Source organism: Eucyclogobius newberryi, unplaced genomic scaffold (assembly GCF_026437365.1).
Source record: "Eucyclogobius newberryi isolate DKJ021-1_F unplaced genomic scaffold, fEucNew1.0.hap1 SCAF_18, whole genome shotgun sequence".
In the NCBI taxonomy this organism is placed as follows: domain Eukaryota; kingdom Metazoa; phylum Chordata; class Actinopteri; order Gobiiformes; family Gobiidae; genus Eucyclogobius; species Eucyclogobius newberryi.
Window position 1 is genome coordinate 2,101,561 of NW_027315812.1, and position 20,472 is coordinate 2,122,032.

The 20,472-nt window shown below is 44.1% G+C and overlaps 1 protein-coding gene across 1 annotated transcript in view; it reads left to right on the top strand.

The window, feature by feature from the left end:
* LOC140364908 (receptor-type tyrosine-protein phosphatase mu-like) overlaps positions 1 to 20,472 on the top strand; it is a 282,228-nt gene that overhangs the window by 255,461 nt on the left and 6,295 nt on the right. Inside the window, exons 25-31 of the mRNA XM_072451289.1 lie at positions 3,347 to 3,434; positions 5,614 to 5,687; positions 16,674 to 16,710; positions 17,076 to 17,173; positions 17,335 to 17,451; positions 18,179 to 18,333; positions 18,454 to 18,589. Of these exons, the coding sequence (XP_072307390.1) occupies positions 3,347 to 3,434; positions 5,614 to 5,687; positions 16,674 to 16,710; positions 17,076 to 17,173; positions 17,335 to 17,451; positions 18,179 to 18,333; positions 18,454 to 18,589 (705 nt within the window). The remainder of the gene's footprint in view (positions 1 to 3,346; positions 3,435 to 5,613; positions 5,688 to 16,673; positions 16,711 to 17,075; positions 17,174 to 17,334; positions 17,452 to 18,178; positions 18,334 to 18,453; positions 18,590 to 20,472) is intronic.

The following is a 20,472-nucleotide window of genomic DNA, read 5'->3' on the forward strand; positions in this document are numbered from 1 at the left end:
TCTGGGATTTGTCCAGGTTTAGTCCGGGTTTAATCCGGGTTTAGTCTGGGTTTAGTCTGGGTTTAGTCTGGGTTTTGACTGGGTTTAGTCTGGGTTTTGACTGGGTTTAGTCCGGGTTTAATCCGGGTTTAGTCTGGGTTTAGTCTGGGTTTTGACTGGGTTTAGTCCGGGTTTTGACTGGGTTTAGTCTGGGGTTTGACTGGGTTTAGTCCGGGTTTAGCCTGGGTTTTGATTGGGTTTTTTCCGGGTTTAGTCTGGGTTTTGACTGGGTTTTGACTAGTTTTAGTCCGGGTTTATTCTGGGCTTAGTCTGAGTTTAGTCTGGGATTTGTCCAGGTTTAGTCCGGGTTTAATCCGGGTTTAGTCTGGGTTTAGTCTGGGTTTAGTCTGGGTTTTGACTGGGTTTTGACTGGGTTTAGTCCTGGTTTAATCCGGGTTTAGTCCGGGTTTAATCCGGGTTTAGTCTGGGTTTAGTCCGGGTTTTGACTGGGTTTAGTCCGGGTTTTGACTGGGTTTAGTCCGGGTTTTGACTGGGTTTAGTCCGAGTTTTGACTGGGTTTAGTCCGGGTTTTGACTGGGTTTAGTCCGGGTTTAGTCTTTTTACATTTTCTCCAAAACCTCAAAACTAACAATGAACTAACCCTAACCAATGAACTTTTCTTCTCCTTTTCTCCTTCTGCTTCACTAACTCAGCTCAACGAGGTAAGACTAACTTTGACCTAAGCCGGGCCTAAGCCGGGCCTAAACCGGGCCTAAGCCGGGCCTAAGCCGGGCCTAAACCGGGCCTAAGCCGGGCCTAAGCCGGGCCTAAACCGGGCCTAAACCGGGCCTAAGCCGGGCCTAAACCGGGCCTAAACCAGGACTAAACCAGGACTTGGCAGGAGACCCTCTCTGCTGCTTTAGTCCTGGTTTAGTCCTGGTTTAGACCTGGTTTAGTCCTGGTTTAGACCTGGTTTAGTCCTGGTTTAGACCTGGTTTAGACCTGGTTTAGACCTGGTTTAGTCCTGGTTTAGACCTGGTTTAGTCCTGGTTTAGACCTGGTTTAGGCCTGGTTTAGTCCTGGTTTAGTCCTGGTTTAGACCTGGTTTAGACCTGGTTTAGTCCTGGTTTAGTCCTGGTTTAGACCTGGTTTAGTCCTGGTTTAGACCTGGTTTAGACCTGGTTTAGTCCTGGTTTAGACCTGGTTTAGACCTGGTTTAGTCCTGGTTTAGTCCTGGTTTAGACCTGGTTTAGTCCTGGTTTAGACCTGGTTTAGACCTGGTTTAGTCCTGGTTTAGACCTGGTTTAGTCCTGGTTCAAACCTGGTTTAGACCTGGTTTAGTCCTGGTTTAGTCCTGGTTTAGACCTGGTTTAGACCTAGTTTAGTCCTGGTTTAGACCTGGTTTAGACCTGGTTTAGATCTGGTTTAGACCTGGTTTAGACCTGGTTTAGTCCTGGTTTAGACCTGGTTTAGATCTGGTTTAGACCTGGTTTAGACCTGGTTTAGTCCTGGTTCAAACCTGGTTTAGACCTGGTTTAGTCCTGGTTTAGTCCTGGTTTGGATCTGGTTTAGACCTGGTTTAGATCTGGTTTAGACCTGGTTTAGTCCTGGTTTGGATCTGGTTTAGACCTGGTTTAGATCTGGTTTAGACCTGGTTTAGTCCTGGTTTAGACCTGGTTTAGATCTGGTTTAGACCTAGTTTAGTCCTGGTTTAGACCTGGTTTAGACCTGGTTTAGTCCTGGTTTAGTCCTGGTTTAGACCTGGTTTAGTCCTGGTTTAGTCCTGGTTTAGACCTGGTTTAGTCCTGGTTTAGACCTGGTTTAGTCCTGGTTTAGTCCTGGTTTAGTCCTGGTTAAGTCCTGGTTTAGTCCTGGTTTAGTCCTGGTTTAGTCCTGGTTTAGTCCTGGTTTAGTCCTGGTTTAGACCTGGTTTAGACCTGGTTTAGTCCTGGTTTAGTCCTGGTTTAGACCTGGTTTAGTCCTGGTTTAGTCCTGGTTTAGTCCTGGTTTAGTCCTGGTTTGAACCTGGTTTAGACCTGGTTTAGTCCTGGTTTAGTCCTGGTTTAGACCTGGTTTAGTCCTGGTTTAGTCCTGGTTTATTCCTGGTTTAGACCTGGTTTAGTCCTGGTTTAGTCCCGCTTTAGACCCGCTTTAGTCCTGCTTTAGTCCTGCTTTAGTCCTGGTTTAGTCCTGGTTTAGACCTGGTTTAGTCCTGGTTTAGTCCTGGTTTAGTCCTGCTTTAGACCTGGTTTAGACCTGGTTTAGTCCTGGTTTAGTCCTGGTTTAGACCTGGTTTAGTCCTGGTTTAGTCCTGGTTTAGTCCTGGTTTAGTCCTGGTTTAGACCTGGTTTAGTCCTGGTTTAGTCCTGGTTTAGTCCTGGTTTAGTCCTGGTTTAGACCTGGTTTAGACCTGGTTTAGTCCTGGTTTAGTCCTGGTTTAGTCCTGGTTTAGACCTGGTTTAGTCCTGGTTTAGTCCTGGTTTAGTCCTGGTTAAGTCCTGGTTTAGACCTGGTTTAGTCCTGGTTTAGTCCTGGTTTAGTCCTGCTTTAGACCTGGTTTAGACCTGGTTTAGTCCTGGTTTAGTCCTGGTTTAGACCTGGTTTAGTCCTGGTTTAGTCCTGGTTTAGTCCTGGTTTAGTCCTGGTTTAGACCTGGTTTAGTCCTGGTTTAGTCCTGGTTTAGTCCTGGTTTAGACCTGGTTTAGTCCTGGTTTAGTCCTGGTTTAGTCCTGGTTCAGTCCTGGTTTAGTCCTGGTTTTGTCCTGGTTTAGACCTGGTTTAGTCCTGGTTTAGTCCTGGTTTAGACCTGGTTTAGTCCTGGTTTAGTCCTGGTTTAGTCCTGGTTTAGTCCTGGTTTAGTCCTGGTTTAGACCTGGTTTAGTCCTGGTTTAGTCCTGGTTTAGTCCTGGTTTAGACCTGGTTTAGTCCTGGTTTAGTCCTGGTTTAGACCTGGTTTAGTCCTGGTTTAGTCCTGGTTTAGACCTGGTTTAGTCCTGGTTTAGTCCTGGTTTAGTCCTGGTTTAGTCCTGGTTTAGTCCTGGTTTAGTCCTGGTTTAGACCTGGTTTAGTCCTGGTTTAGTCCTGGTTTAGTCCTGGTTCAGTCCTGGTTTAGACCTTGTTTAGTCCTGGTTTAGTCCTGGTTTAGTCCTGGTTTAGTCCTGGTTTAGACCTGGTTTAGTCCTGGTTTAGTCCTGGTTTAGTCCTGGTTTAGTCCTGGTTTAGTCCTGGTTTAGACCTGGTTTAGTCCTGGTTTAGTCCTGGTTTAGTCCTGGTTTAGTCCTGGTTTAGACCTGGTTTAGTCCTGGTTTAGTCCTGGTTTAGTCCTGGTTCAGTCCTGCTTCCTGGTCTTAAGTCTTTGGTGTTTCAGAGTTTCTTCGAGGGTCAGTCCGCTCCCTGGGACTCGGCCAAAAAGGACGAAAACCGAATGAAGAATCGCTATGGAAACATCATTGCCTGTGAGTCCAATGTCCTAGCTCCTAGATCCTATGTCCTAGCTCCTATGTCCTAGATCCTATGTCCTAGCTCCTGGATCCTATGTCCTAGCTCCTATGTCCTTGATCCCTGATCCTAGCTCCTATGTTCTGCACCTCTGACCAGTGGATCTGACTCTGCTAACAGTGCTAACAGTGCTAACAGTGTCACAATGCAAACAGTGCCACAGTGCTAACAGTGCTAACATTGTCACAATGCTAACAGTGCCACAGTGCTAACAGTGTCACAATGCTAACAGTGTCACAGTGCTAACAGTGTCACAATGCTAACAGTGTCACAGTGCTAACAGTGCTAACAGTGCTAACAGTGCTAACAGTGTCACAATGCTAACAGTGCCACAGTGCTAACAGTGCTAACAGTGCTAACAGTGTCACAGTGCTAACAGTGTCACAGTGTCACAGTGTCACAGTGCTAACAGTGCTAACAGTGCTAACATTGCTAACAGTGTCACAGTGCTAACAGTGCCACAGTGCTAACAGTGCTAACAGTGTCACAATGCTTACAGTGCCAAAGTGCTAACAGTGCTAACAGTACTATGTTGTTGTTTTTGTAACGGTGCTAACATTGCTAACATTGCTAGCAATACTAACAGTGCTAACAGTGCTAACAGTGTCACTGCGCTAACAGTGCTAACAGTGTCACAGTGCTAACAATGCTAACAGTGCTCACAGTGTCACAGTGTCACAGTGCTAACAGTAATAACAGTGTCACAATGCTAACAATGTCACAGTGCTAACAATGCTAACAGAGCTAACATTGCTAACATTGCTAACAATACTATGTTGCTGTTGTTGTTGTAACAGTGCTAACAGTGCTAACATTGCTAACAATACTATGTTGCTGTTGTTTTTGTAACAGTGCAAACAGTGCTAACATTGCTAGCAATACTAACAGTGCTAACAGTGTCACAGTGCTAACAATGCTAGCAGTGCTCACAGTGTCACAGTGTCACAGTGTCAAAGTGCTAACAGTGCTAACAGAGGTAACATTGCTAACATTGCTAACAATGCTAGCATTACTAACAGTGCTAACAGTGCTAACAGTGTCACTGCGCTAACAGTGCTAAAAGTGTAGCAGTGTCACAGTGCTAACAGTGCTAATAGTGCTAACAGTGTCACAGTGCTAACAGTGCTAACAGTGTAGCAGTGCCACAGTGCTAACAGTGCTAACAGTGCTAACAGTGCTAACAGTGTCACAGTGCTAACAGTGTAGCAGTGTCATTGCGCTAACAGTGCTAACAGTGTCAGAGTGCTAACAGTGTAGCAGTGTCACAGTGCTAACAGTGTCACAGTGCTAACAGTGTCACAGTGTCACAGTGCTAACAGTGCTAACAGTGTCACAGTGCTACCAGTGTAGCAGTGTCACAGTGCTAACAGTGCTAGTAGTGTCACAGTGCTAACAGTGTCACAGTGTCACAGTGCTTACAGTGCTAACAGTGTCACAGTGCTAACAGTGTAGCAGTGTCACAGTGCTAACAGTGCTAGTAGTGTCACAGTGCTAACAGTGTAGCAGTGTCACAGTGCTAACAGTGCTAGTAGTGTCACAGTGCTAACAGTGCTAACAGTGTCACAGTGCTAACAGTGCTAGTAGTGTCACAGTGCTTACAGTGCTAACAGTGTCACAGTGCTAACAGTGTAGCAGTGTCACAGTGCCAACAGTGCTAACAGTGTCACAGTGCTAACAGTGTAGCAGTGCCACAGTGCTAACAGTGCTAGTAGTGTCACAGTGCTAACAGTGCTAGTAGTGTCACAGTGCTAACAGTGCTAGTAGTGTCACAGTGCTTACAGTGCTAACAGTGTCACAGTGCTAACAGTGCTAGTAGTGTCACAGTGCTTACAGTGCTAACAGTGTCACAGTGCTAACAGTGCTAACAGTGCTAGTAGTGTCACAGTGCTAACAGTGCTAGTAGTGTCACAGTGCTAACAGTGCTAACAGTGTCACAGTGCTAACAGTGTAGCGGTGTCACAGTGCTAACAGTGCTAACAGTGTCACAGTGCTAACAGTGTAGCGGTGTCAGAGTGCTAACAGTGCTAGTAGTGTCACAGTGCTAACAGTGCTAGTAGTGTCACAGTGCTAACAGTGCTAAAAGGGTTTCACGAAAGAGATTTAGTTTATCTCCTAATTCTTACATTTGTGTTTCAGACGATCACTCCAGAGTACGACTCCAGAACCAGGACGGAGACGGCTCCGACTACATCAACGCTAACTACGTTGATGTAAGTCCTGGTTTAGACCTGGTTTAGTCCTGGTTTATACCTGTTTTAGTCCTGGTTTAGACCTGGTTTAGTCCTGGTTTATACCTGTTTTAGTCCTGGTTTAGACCTGGTTTAGTCCTGGTTTAGACCTGTTTTAGTCCTGGTTTAGTCCTGGTTAAGTCCTGGTTTAGACCTGGTTTAGACCTGGTTTAGACCTGGTTTAGACCTGGTTTAGACCTGGTTTATACCTGGTTTAGTCCTGGTTTAGTCCTGATTTGGACCTGGTTTATACCTGGTTTAGTCCTGGTTAAGTCCTGGTTTAGACCTGGTTTATACCTGGTTTATACCTGGTTTAGTCCTGGTTAAGTCCTGGTTTAGTCCTGGTTTAGTCCTGGTTAAGTCCTGGTTTAGACCTGGTTTAGTCCTGGTTTAGTCCAAGTTTAGACCTGGTTTAGACCTGGTTTAGACCTGCTAAAGTCCAGGTTTAGACCTGATTTAGTCCTGGTTTGGACCTGCTTTAGACCTGGTTTAGTCCTGGTTTAGTCCTGGTTTAGACCTGGTTTAGACCTGGTTTAGAACTGTTTTAGTCCTGGTTTAGACCTGCTTTAGACCTGGTTTAGTCCTGGTTTAGTCCTGGTTTAGAACTGGTTTAGTCCTGCTTTAGTCCTGCTTTAGACCTGCTTTAGTCCTGGTTTAGTCCTGGTTTAGTCCTGGTTTAGTCCTGGTTTAGACCTGGTTTAGTCCTGGTTTAGTCCTGGTTTAGTCCTGTTTTAGTCCTGGTTTAGACCTGCTTTAGTCCTGGTTTATACCTGGTTTAAACCTGCTTTAGTCCTGGTTTAGTCCTGCTTTAGTCCTGGTTTAGACCTGGTTTAGACCTGCTTTAGTACTGCTTTAGACCTGGTTTAGACCTGCTTTAGACCTGGTTTAGACCTGATTTAGTCCTGGTTTACACCTGCTTTAGACCGGCTTTAGTCCTGGTTTAGTCCTGGTTTAGTCCTGGTTTAGTCCTGGTTTAGACCTGGTTTAGTCCTGGTTTAGTCCAAGTTTAGACCTGCTTTAGTCCTGGTTTGGACCTGCTTTAGACCTGGTTTAGTCCTGGTTTAGTCCTGGTTTAGACCTGGTTTAGACCTGGTTTAGAACTGTTTTAGTCCTGGTTTAGACCTGCTTTAGACCTGGTTTAGTCCTGGTTTAGAACTGGTTTAGTCCTGGTTTAGACCTGGTTTAGACCTGCTTTAGTCCTGGTTTAGACCTGGTTTAGACCTGCTTTAGTCCTGGTTTAGTCCTGGTTTAGTCCTGGTTTAGACCTGGTTTAGTCCTGGTTTAGTCCTGGTTTAGTCCTGGTTTAGACCTGCTTTAGTCCTGGTTTAGACCTGGTTTAGTCCTGGTTTAGTCCTGGTTTAGTCCTGGTTTAGACCTGCTTTAGTCCTGGTTTAGTCCTGGTTTAGACCTGCTTTAGTCCTGGTTTAGACCTGATTTAGTCCTGGTTTACACCTGCTTTAGACCGGCTTTAGTCCTGGTTTAGACCTGGTTTAGTCCTGGTTTAGACCTGCTTTAGTGCTGGTTTAGTCCTGGTTTAGTCCTGGTTTGGACCACCTTTAGTCCTGGTTTAGTCCTGGTTTAGTCCTGGTTTAGACCTGGTTTAGTGCTGTTTAGTCCTGGTTTAGTCCTGGTTTAGACCTCCTTTAGTCCTGGTTTAGTCCTGGTTTAGTCCTGGGTTAGACCTGGTTTAGTCCTGGTTTAGTCCTGGTTTAGTCCTGGTTTAGACCTGGTTTAGTCCTGGTTTAGTCCTGGTTTAGTCCTGGTTTAGACCTGCTTTTAGTCCTGGTTTAGTCCTGGTTTAGTCCTGGTTTAGTCCTGGTTTAGACCAGCTTTAGTCCTGGTTTAGTCCTGGTTTAGTCCTGGTTTAGACCTGCTTTAGTCCTGGTTTAGTCTTGGTTTAGTCCTGGTTTAGTCCTGGTTTAGTCCTTGTTTAGATCAGCTTTAGTCCTGCTTTGGTCCTTGTTTAGTCCTGGTTTAGACCTGCTTTAGTCCTGGTTTAGTCTTTGTTTAGTCCTGGTTTAGTCCTGGTTTAGTCCTGGTTTAGTCTTGGTTTAGTCCTGGTTTAGTCCTGGTTTAGTCTTGGTTTAGTCTTGGTTTAGTACTGGTTTAGTCCTGGTTTAGTCCTGGTTTAGTCTTGGTTTAGTCCTGGTTTAGTCCTGGTTTAGTCTTGGTTTAGTCCTGGTTTAGTCCTGGTTTAGTCTTGGTTTAGTCCTGGTTTAGTCTTGGTTTAGTCTTGGTTTAGTCCTGGTTTAGTCCTGGTTTAGTCCTGGTTTAGTCTTGGTTTAGTCCTGGTTTAGTCCTGGTTTAGTCCTGGTTTAGTCCTGGTTTAGTCCTGGTTTAGTCTTGGTTTAGTCCTGGTTTAGTCCTGGTTTAGTCTTGGTTTAGTCTTGGTTTAGTCCTGGTTTAGTCCTGGTTTAGTCCTGGTTTAGTCTTGGTTTAGTCCTGGTTTAGTCCTGGTTTAGTCCTGGTTTAGTCCTGGTTTAGTCTTGGTTTAGTCCTGGTTTAGTCCTGGTTTAGTCCTGGTTTAGTCTTGGTTTAGTCTTGGTTTAGTCCTGGTTTAGTCCTGGTTTAGTCCTGGTTTAGTCTTGGTTTAGTCCTGGTTTAGTCCTGGTTTAGTCTTGGTTTAGTCCTGGTTTAGTCCTGGTTTAGTCCTGGTTTAGTCCTGGTTTTGGTCTCAGATGCTTTCTTACTTCTTTTCTCTGGTTTCTCTCTGCTCTGAGTTGTTTTCTCTCGTTTCCTCGTTTACTGATGTTGTGTCGGTCGTCGCGGCGATGTTTCGGTAAAGGTCGTGCTGAAGTGGCGGAGGGTCGATGGTTTCCACGGCGACGGGCCTCGTGTCCACTTCCTGTTTGTGATATTTTAAAAAAAAAGCAGCTTTCAAAGGATTCTCCCACATTCATCTGAAAATACACACAGTGAAGGAGCAGGTTTACAACAGGTTTACAACAGGTTTACAACAGGTTTACAACAGGTTTACAACAGGTTTACAACAGGTTTACAACAAGTTTACAACAGGTTTACAACAGGTTTACAACAGGTTTACAACAAGTTTACAACAGGTTTACAACAAGTTTACAACAGGTTTACAAGTTTACAACAGGTTTACAACAGGTTTACAACAGGTTTACAACAGGTTTACAACAGGTTTACAACAAGTTTACAACAAGTTTACAACAGGTTTACAACAGGTTTACAACAGGTTTACAACAGCTTTACAACAAGTTTACAACAGGTTTACAACAGGTTTACAACAGGTTTACAACAAGTTTACAACAAGTTTACAACAGGTTTACAACAAGTTTACAACAGGTTTACAACAAGTTTACAACAGGTTTACAACAGGTTTACAACAGGTTTACAACAGGTTTACAACAAGTTTACAACAGGTTTACAACAGGTTTACAACAGGTTTACAACAAGTTTACAACAGGTTTACAACAGGTTTACAACAAGTTTACAACAGGTTTACAACAGGTTTACAACAAGTTTACAACAGGTTTACAACAGGTTTACAACAGGTTTACAACAGGTTTACAACAGGTTTACAACAGGTTTACAACAAGTTTACAACAGGTTTACAACAGGTTTACAACAGGTTTACAACAAGTTTACAACAGGTTTACAACAAGTTTACAACAGGTTTACAAGTTTACAACAGGTTTACAACAGGTTTACAACAGGTTTACAACAGGTTTACAACAGGTTTACAACAAGTTTACAACAAGTTTACAACAGGTTTACAACAGGTTTACAACAGGTTTACAACAGGTTTACAACAGGTTTACAACAGGTTTACAACAAGTTTACAACAGGTTTACAACAGGTTTACAACAGGTTTACAACAAGTTTACAACAGGTTTACAACAAGTTTACAACAGGTTTACAAGTTTACAACAGGTTTACAACAGGTTTACAACAGGTTTACAACAGGTTTACAACAGGTTTACAACAAGTTTACAACAAGTTTACAACAGGTTTACAACAGGTTTACAACAGGTTTACAACAGCTTTACAACAAGTTTACAACAGGTTTACAACAGGTTTACAACAGGTTTACAACAAGTTTACAACAAGTTTACAACAGGTTTACAACAAGTTTACAACAGGTTTACAACAAGTTTACAACAGGTTTACAACAGGTTTACAACAGGTTTACAACAGGTTTACAACAAGTTTACAACAGGTTTACAACAGGTTTACAACAGGTTTACAACAAGTTTACAACAGGTTTACAACAGGTTTACAACAAGTTTACAACAGGTTTACAACAGGTTTACAACAAGTTTACAACAGGTTTACAACAGGTTTACAACAGGTTTACAACAGGTTTACAACAGGTTTACAACAGGTTTACAACAAGTTTACAACAGGTTTACAACAGGTTTACAACAGGTTTACAACAAGTTTACAACAGGTTTACAACAAGTTTACAACAGGTTTACAAGTTTACAACAGGTTTACAACAGGTTTACAACAGGTTTACAACAGGTTTACAACAGGTTTACAACAAGTTTACAACAAGTTTACAACAGGTTTACAACAGGTTTACAACAGGTTTACAACAGCTTTACAACAAGTTTACAACAGGTTTACAACAGGTTTACAACAAGTTTACAACAAGTTTACAACAGGTTTACAACAAGTTTACAACAGGTTTACAACAAGTTTACAACAGGTTTACAACAGGTTTACAACAGGTTTACAACAGGTTTACAACAAGTTTACAACAGGTTTACAACAGGTTTACAACAGGTTTACAACAAGTTTACAACAGGTTTACAACAGGTTTACAACAAGTTTACAACAGGTTTACAACAGGTTTACAACAAGTTTACAACAGGTTTACAACAGGTTTACAACAGGTTTACAACAAGTTTACAACAGGTTTACAACAGGTTTACAACAAGTTTACAACAGGTTTACAACAGGTTTACAACAAGTTTACAACAGGTTTACAACAGGTTTACAACAGGTTTACAACAGGTTTACAACAGGTTTACAACAAGTTTACAACAGGTTTACAACAGGTTTACAACAAGTTTACAACAAGTTTACAACAAGTTTACAACAGGTTTACAACAGGTTTACAACAGGTTTACAACAGGTTTACAACAAGTTTACAACAGGTTTACAACAGGTTTACAACAGGTTTACAACAGGTTTACAACAAGTTTACAACAGGTTTACAACAGGTTTACAACAGGTTTACAACAAGTTTACAACAGGTTTACAACAAGTTTACAACAGGTTTACAAGTTTACAACAGGTTTACAACAGGTTTACAACAGGTTTACAACAGGTTTACAACAGGTTTACAACAAGTTTACAACAGGTTTACAACAGGTTTACAACAGGTTTACAACAAGTTTACAACAGGTTTACAACAAGTTTACAACAGGTTTACAACAGGTTTACAACAGGTTTACAACAGGTTTACAACAAGTTTACAACAAGTTTACAACAGGTTTACAACAAGTTTACAACAGGTTTACAACAGGTTTACAACAGGTTTACAACAGGTTTACAACAGGTTTACAACAGGTTTACAACAAGTTTACAACAGGTTTACAACAGGTTTACAACAGGTTTACAACAAGTTTACAACAGGTTTACAACAGGTTTACAACAAGTTTACAACAGGTTTACAACAGGTTTACAACAAGTTTACAACAGGTTTACAACAGGTTTACAACAGGTTTACAACAGGTTTACAACAGGTTTACAACAAGTTTACAACAGGTTTACAACAGGTTTACAACAGGTTTACAACAGGTTTACAACAAGTTTACAACAGGTTTACAACAGGTTTACAACAAGTTTACAACAAGTTTACAACAAGTTTACAACAGGTTTACAACAAGTTTACAACAGGTTTACAACAGGTTTACAACAGGTTTACAACAGGTTTACAACAGGTTTACAACAAGTTTACAACAGGTTTACAACAGGTTTACAACAGGTTTACAACAAGTTTACAACAGGTTTACAACAGGTTTACAACAGGTTTACAACAGGTTTACAACAGGTTTACAACAAGTTTACAACAAGTTTACAACAGGTTTACAACAGGTTTACAACAGGTTTACAACAAGTTTACAACAGGTTTACAACAGGTTTACAACAGGTTTACAACAAGTTTACAACAAGTTTACAACAGGTTTACAACAAGTTTACAACAGGTTTACAACAAGTTTACAACAGGTTTACAACAGGTTTACAACAGGTTTACAACAGGTTTACAACAAGTTTACAACAGGTTTACAACAGGTTTACAACAAGTTTACAACAGGTTTACAACAGGTTTACAACAAGTTTACAACAGGTTTACAACAGGTTTACAACAAGTTTACAACAGGTTTACAACAGGTTTACAACAGGTTTACAACAGGTTTACAACAAGTTTACAACAGGTTTACAACAGGTTTACAACAGGTTTACAACAGGTTTACAACAAGTTTACAACAGGTTTACAACAGGTTTACAACAGGTTTACAACAAGTTTACAACAGGTTTACAACAAGTTTACAACAGGTTTACAACAAGTTTACAACAGGTTTACAACAGGTTTACAACAGGTTTACAACAGGTTTACAACAGGTTTACAACAAGTTTACAACAGGTTTACAACAGGTTTACAACAGGTTTACAACAAGTTTACAGCAGGTTTACAACAGGTTTACAACAAGTTTACAACAGGTTTACAACAGGTTTACAACAAGTTTACAACAGATTTACAACAGGTTTACAACAGGTTTACAACAGGTTTACAACAAGTTTACAACAAGTTTACAACTGGTTTACAACAAGTTTACAACAGGTTTACAACAAGTTTACAACAGGTTTACAACAGGTTTACAACAGGTTTACAACAGGTTTACAACAGGTTTACAACAAGTTTACAACAGGTTTACAACAGGTTTACAACAGGTTTACAACAAGTTTACAACAGGTTTACAACAGGTTTACAACAAGTTTACAACAGGTTTACAACAGGTTTACAACAGGTTTACAACAGGTTTACAACAAGTTTACAACAGGTTTACAACAGGTTTACAACAAGTTTACAACAGGTTTACAACAGGTTTACAACAGGTTTACAACAGGTTTACAACAAGTTTACAACAAGTTTACAACAGGTTTACAACAGGTTTACAACAGGTTTACAACAGGTTTACAACAGGTTTACAACAGGTTTACAACAAGTTTACAACAAGTTTACAACAAGTTTACAACAGGTTTACAACAGGTTTACAACAGGTTTACAACAGGTTTACAACAGGTTTACAACAAGTTTACAACAAGTTTACAACAGGTTTACAACAGGTTTACAACAAGTTTACAACAAGTTTACAACAGGTTTACAACAGGTTTACAACAGGTTTACAACAGGTTTACAACAAGTTTACAACAGGTTTACAACAGGTTTACAACAGGTTTACAACAAGTTTACAACAGGTTTACAACAGGTTTACAACAAGTTTACAACAAGTTTACAACAAGTTTACAACAAGTTTACAACAGGTTTACAACAAGTTTACAACAAGTTTACAACAGGTTTACAACAGGTTTACAACAAGTTTACAACAGGTTTACAACAGGTTTACAACAGGTTTACAACAAGTTTACAACAAGTTTACAACAGGTTTACAACAGGTTTACAACAGGTTTACAACAAGTTTACAACAGGTTTACAACAGGTTTACAACAAGTTTACAACAGGTTTACAACAGGTTTACAACAAGTTTACAACAGGTTTACAACAAGTTTACAACAGGTTTACAACAGGTTAATAACAAGTTTACAACAGGTTTACAACAAGTTTACAACAAGTTTACAACAGGTTTACAACAAGTTTACAACAGGTTTACAACAAGTTTACAACAGGTTTACAACAGGTTTACAACAGGTTTACAACAGGTTTACAACAAGTTTACAACAAGTTTACAACAGGTTTACAACAGGTTTACAACAGGTTTAGACCAGGTTTAGACCAGGTTTAGATCGGGTTTAGACCAGGTTTAGACCGGGTTTAGATCGGGTTTAGACCGGGTTAAGACCAGGTTTAGATCAGGTTTAGATCAGGTTTAGACCAGGTTTAGATCAGGTTTAGACCAGGTTTAGACCAGGTTTAGACCAGGTTTAGACCGGGTTTAGACCGGGTTTATAACAGGTTTAGACCAGGTTTAGACCAGGTTTATAACAGGTTTAAACCTGGTTTAGACCAGGTTTAGACCAGGTTTAGACCGGGTTTAGACCAGGTTTATAACAGGTTTAGACCGGGTTTAGATCGGGTTTATAACAGGTTTAGACCGGGTTTAGACCGGGTTTAGACCGGGTTTAGACCGGGTTTATAACAGGTTCAGACCAGGTTTAGACCGGGTTTAGACCGGGTTAATAACAGGTTTAGACCTGGTTTAGACCGGGTTTAGACCGGGTTAATAACAGGTTTAGACCTGGTTTATAACAAGTTTAGACCTGGTTTAGACCAGGTTTAGACCAGGTTTAGACCGGGTTTAGACCGGGTTAATAACAGGTTTAGACCTGGTTTATAACAGGTTTAGACCTGGTTTAGACCAGGTTTAGACCAGGTTTAGACCGGGTTTAGACCGGGTTTAGACCGGGTTTAGACCGGGTTAATAACAGGTTTAGACCTGGTTTATAACAGGTTTAGACCTGGTTTAGACCAGGTTTAGACCAGGTTTAGACCGGGTTAATAACAGGTTTAGACCAGGTTTAGACCTGGTTTAGACCAGGTTTAGACCAGGTTTATAACAGGTTTAGACCGGGTTTAGACCGGGTTTATAACAGGTTTAGACCGGGTTTATAACAGGTTTAGACCAGGTTTAGACCAGGTTTAGACCGGGTTTAGACCGGGTTTAGACCGGGTTAATAACAGGTTTAGACCTGGTTTAGACCAGGTTTAGACCAGGTTTAGACCGGGTTTAGACCAGGTTTAGACCGGGTTAATAACAGGTTTAGATCAGGTTTAGATCAGGTTTAGACCAGGTTTAGACCAGGTTTAGACCGGGTTTAGACCTGGTTTAGACCAGGTTTAGACCAGGTTTAGACCGGGTAAATAACAGGTTTAGACCAGGTTTAGACCGGGTTTAGACCAGGTTTAGACCAGGTTTAGACCGGGTTAATAACAGGTTTAGACCGGGTTTAGACCGGGTTTAGACCGGGTTAATAACAGGTTTAGACCGGGTTTAGACCAGGTTTAGACCAGGTTTAGACCGGGTTAATAACAGGTTTAGACCGGGTTTAGACCGGGTTAATAACAGGTTTAGACCTGGTTTAGACCGGGTTAATAACAGGTTTAGACCGGGTTTAGACCGGGTTAATAACAGGTTTAGACCAGGTTTAGACCAGGTTTAGACCGGGTTTAGACCAGGTTTAGACCAGGTTTAGACCGGATTTAGACCGGGTTAATAACAGGTTTAGACCGGGTTTAGACCGGGTTAATAACATGTTTAGACCAGGTTTAGACCGGGTTAATAACAGGTTTAGATCAGGTTTAGACCGGGTTTAGACCAGGTTTAGACCGGGTTTAGACCAGGTTTAGACCAGGTTTAGACCGGATTTAGACCGGGTTAATAACAGGTTTAGACCGGGTTTAGACCGGGTTAATAACATGTTTAGACCAGGTTTAGACCGGGTTAATAACAGGTTTAGATCAGGTTTAGACCGGGTTTAGACCGGGTTTAGACCGGGTTTAGACCGGGTTTAGACCGGGTTTAGACCGGGTTTAGACCGGGTTAATAACAGGTTTAGACCAGGTTTAGACCAGGTTTAGACCGGGTTTAGACCAGGTTTAGACCAGGTTTAGACCGGATTTAGACCGGGTTAATAACAGGTTTAGACCGGGTTTAGACCGGGTTAATAACATGTTTAGACCAGGTTTAGACCGGGTTAATAACAGGTTTAGATCAGGTTTAGACCGGGTTTAGACCAGGTTTAGACCGGGTTTAGACCAGGTTTAGACCAGGTTTAGACCGGATTTAGACCGGGTTAATAACAGGTTTAGACCGGGTTTAGACCGGGTTAATAACATGTTTAGACCAGGTTTAGACCGGGTTAATAACAGGTTTAGATCAGGTTTAGACCGGGTTTAGACCGGGTTTAGACCGGGTTTAGACCGGGTTTAGACCGGGTTTAGACCGGGTTTAGACCGGGTTAATAACAGGTTTAGACCGGGTTTAGACCGGGTTAATAACAGGTTTAGACCGGGTTTAGACCATGTTTGGACCGGGTTTAGACCGGGTTTAGACCGGGTTAATAACAGGTTTAGACCGGGTTTAGACCGGGTTAATAACAGGTTTAGACCGGGTTTAGACCGGGTTTAGACCGGGTTAATAACAGGTTTAGACCGGGTTTAGACCGGGTTTAGACCGGGTTAATAACAGGTTTAGACCGGGTTTAGACCGGGTTTAGACCGGGTTAATAACAGGTTTAGACCGGGTTTAGACCGGGTTTAGACCGGGTTTAGACCGGGTTTAGACCGGGTTAATAACAGGTTTAGACCAGGTTTAGACCGGGTTTAGACCGGGTTAATAACAGGTTTAGACCGGGTTTAGACCGGGTTTAGACCGGGTTTAGACCGGGTTTAGACCGGGTTAATAACAGGTTTAGACCGGGTTTAGACCGGGTTTAGACCGGGTTTAGACCGGGTTTAGACCGGGTTTAGACCGGGTTAATAACAGGTTTAGACCGGGTTTAGACCGGGTTTAGACCGGGTTTAGACCGGGTTTAGACCGGGTTTAGACCGGGTTAATAACAGGTTTAGACCTCTCTTTAGACTTTTCAGACAGTTTCTTGGACTCTGGTTCCATCTGGTGGAGAACATGGGAACATCGTCATCAGAAACTTTCTGTTTAATTGTATTATTATCGTTGTTGTTGTTGTTAATAATATTATTCATAATTATATTGATATTATTATGAATAATAATAATAAGAGTTTGTGTTTCAGGGATATCATCGACCAAACCATTACATCGCCACACAAGGTGAGACCAGATCCATGTTCTGAATTTGTTCTGACTCTCCCTCTCACCTGGTCTGTTCCTGGTCCTGGTCCTGGTCTGTTCCTGGTCCTGGTCCTGGTCCTGGTCCTGGTCCTGATGCTGATGCTGATCCTGGTCTTGGTCTTGGTCTTGGTCCTGGTCCTGGTCTTGGTCCTGGTCCTGGTCCTGGTCCTGATGCTGATCCTGGTCTTGGTCCTGGTCCTGGTCCTGGTCCTGGTCCTGATGCTGATCCTGGTCCTGGTCCTGGTCCTGGTCCTGGTCCTGATCCTGGTCCTGGTCCTGGTCCTGGTCCTGGTCCTGGTCCTGATCCTGGTCCTAGTCCTGACCTGGTTCTGGTTCTTCTTCAGGTCCAATGCAGGAGACGGTCTTCGACTTCTGGAGGATGGTTTGGCAGGAGAACACTGCGGCTGTCGTCATGGTGACCAACCTGGTGGAGGTGGGACGGGTGAGTCTGCGGAGTTGTTAGCTCTAGTCCTGCAGTTGATCAGGTGTGTCCCTGGTCCTGGTCCTGGTCCTGGTCCTGGTCCTGGTCCTGGTCCTGGTCCTGGTCCTGGTCCTGGTCCTGGTCCTGGTCCTGGTCCTGGTCTAAACCCGGTCTTTCCTCAGGTGAAGTGCTGTAAATATTGGCCCGACGACACAGAGATTTACGGCGACATGAAAGTGACTCTGATCGAGACCGAGCTGCTGTCTGAGTACGTGATCCGGACCTTCGCCGTGGAGAAGGTACGGGAGGACATCTGACACACAGGGAGGACATCTGACCCACAGGGAGGACATCTGACACACAGGGAGGGCATCTGACACACAAGGAGGACATCTGACCCACAGGGAGGGCATCTGACCCACAGGGAGGGCATCTGACCCACAGGGAGGACATCTGACCCACAGGGAGGACATCTGACCCACGGGGAGGGCATCTGACCCACAGGGAGGACATCTGACCCACAGGGAGGGCATCTGACACACAAGGAGGGCATCTGACCCACAGGGAGGGCATTTGACCCACACAGGGAGGGCATCTGACCCACAGGGAGGACATCTGACCCACAGGGAGGACATCTGACACACAGGGAGGGCATCTGACACACAAGGAGGACATCTGACCCACAGGGAGGACATCTGACACACAGGGAGGACATCTGACACACAGGGAGGGCATCTGACACACAGGGAGGACATCTGACACACAGGGAGGGCATCTGACACACAGGGAGGGCATCTGACCCACGGGGAGGACATCTGACCCACAGGGAGGGCATCTGACCCACAGGGAGGGCATCTGACCCACGGGGAGGACATCTGACCCACAGGGAGGGCATCTGACCCACAGGGAGGGCATCTGACCCACGGGGAGGACATCTGACCCACAGGGAGGACATCTGACCCACAGGGAGGACATCTGACCCACAGGGAGGACATCTGACACACTCTGACATGTGACTGTCCTCAGAGGGGCGTGGCTGAGATCCGTGAGATCAGACTGTTCCACTTCACTGGTTGGCCTGATCACGGCGTCCCGCTCCACGCCACCGGCCTATTGGGCTTCACCCGGAGAGTCAAGGCCAAGACCCCGCCCACATCTGGCCCCACTGTGGTGCACTGCAGGTGAGACTCCGCCCACTGTGCTGCACTGCAGGAGGCGTGTTCAAGACGAGGCAGGAGGCGTGTTTAAGACGAGGCAGGTTCTGACCCGGTTCTGACCTGGTTCTGGTCCTCTCTGCTCAGTGCTGGTGCTGGTCGGACCGGCTGCTTCATCGTCATCGACATCATGCTGGACATGGCTGAGCGAGAAGGAGTCGTCGACATCTACAACTGTGTGAGAGAACTGAGGTCCAGAAGGGTCAACATGGTCCAGACCGAGGTAAGACCTGCTCCAGACCTGCTCCAGACCTGCTCCAGACCTGCTCCAGACCTGCTCCAGACCTGCTCTAGACCTGCTCTAGACCTGCTCTAGACCTGCTCCAGACCTGCTCTAGACCTGCTCTAGACCTGCTCCAGACCTGCTCCAGACCTGCTCCAGACCTGCTCTAGACCTGCTCTAGACCTGCTCTAGACCTGCTCTAGACCTGCTCCAGACCTGCTCTAGACCTGCTCTAGACCTGCTCTAGACCTGCTCCAGACCTGCTCCAGACCTGCTCCAGACCTGCTCCAGACCTGCTCTAGACCTGTTCTAGACCTGCTCCAGACCTGCTCTAGACCTGCTCTAGACCTCCTCTAGACCTGCTCCAGACCTGCTCTAGACCTGCTCCAGACCTGCTCCAGACCTGCTCCAGACCTGCTCCAGACCTGCTCTAGACCTGCTCTAGACCTGCTCTAGACCTGCTCTAGACCTGCTCTAGACCTGCTCTAGACCTGCTCTAGACCTGCTCTAGACCTGCTCTAGACCTGCTCTAGACCTGCTCCAGACCTCTCTCACTTGTAGTCCTCTCTCTCTCACTTGTAGTCCTCTCTCTCTCACTTGTAGTCCTCTCTCTCTCACTTGTAGTCCTCTCTCTCACTTGTAGTCCTCTCTCTCTCACTTGTAGTCCTCTCTCTCTCACTTGTAGTCCTCTCTCTCTCACTTGTAGTCCTCTCTCTCTCACTTGTAGTCCTCTCTCTCTCACTTGTAGTCCTCTCTCTCACTTGTAGTCCTCTCTCTCACTTGTAGTCCTCTCTCTCTCACTTGTAGTCCTCTCTCTCACTTGTAGTCCTCTCTCTCACTTGTAGTCCTCTCTCTCTCACTTGTAGTCCTCTCTCTCACTTGTAGTCCTCTCTCTCACTTGTAGTCCTCTCTCTCACTTGTAGTCCTCTCTCTCTCACTTGTAGTCCTCTCTCTCTCACTTGTAGTCCTCTCTCTCTCACTTGTAGTCCTCTCTCTCACTTGTAGTCCTCTCTCTCACTTGTAGTCCTCTCTCTCTCACTTGTAGTCCTCTCTCTCACTTGTAGTCCTCTCTCTCTCACTTGTAGTCCTCTCTCTCTCACTTGTAGTCCTCTCTCTCTCACTTGTAGTCCTCTCTCTCTCACTTGTAGTCCTCTCTCTCACTTGTAGTCCTCTCTCTCTCACTTGTAGTCCTCTCTCTCTCACTTGTAGTCCTCTCTCTCACTTGTAGTCCTCTCTCTCACTTGTAGTCCTCTCTCTCTCACTTGTAGTCCTCTCTCTCACTTGTAGTCCTCTCTCTCACTTGTAGTCCTCTCTCTCTCACTTGTAGTCCTCTCTCTCACTTGTAGTCCTCTCTCTCACTTGTAGTCCTCTCTCTCTCACTTGTAGTCCTCTCTCTCACTTGTAGTCCTCTCTCTCTCACTTGTAGTCCTCTCTCTCTCACTTGTAGTCCTCTCTCTCTCACTTGTAGTCCTCTCTCTCTCACTTGTAGTCCTCTCTCTCTCACTTGTAGTCCTCTCTCTCACTTGTAGTCCTCTCTCTCACTTGTAGTCCTCTCTCTCTCACTTGTAGTCCTCTCTCTCTCACTTGTAGTCCTCTCTCTCTCACTTGTAGTCCTCTCTCTCTCACTTGTAGTCCTCTCTCTCACTTGTAGTCCTCTCTCTCACTTGTAGTCCTCTCTCTCTCACTTGTAGTCCTCTCTCTCTCACTTGTAGTCCTCTCTCTCTCACTTGTAGTCCTCTCTCTCACTTGTAGTCCTCTCTCTCTCACTTGTAGTCCTCTCTCTCACTTGTAGTCCTCTCTCTCACTTGTAGTCCTCTCTCTCTCACTTGTAGTCCTCTCTCTCACTTGTAGTCCTCTCTCTCACTTGTAGTCCTCTCTCTCTC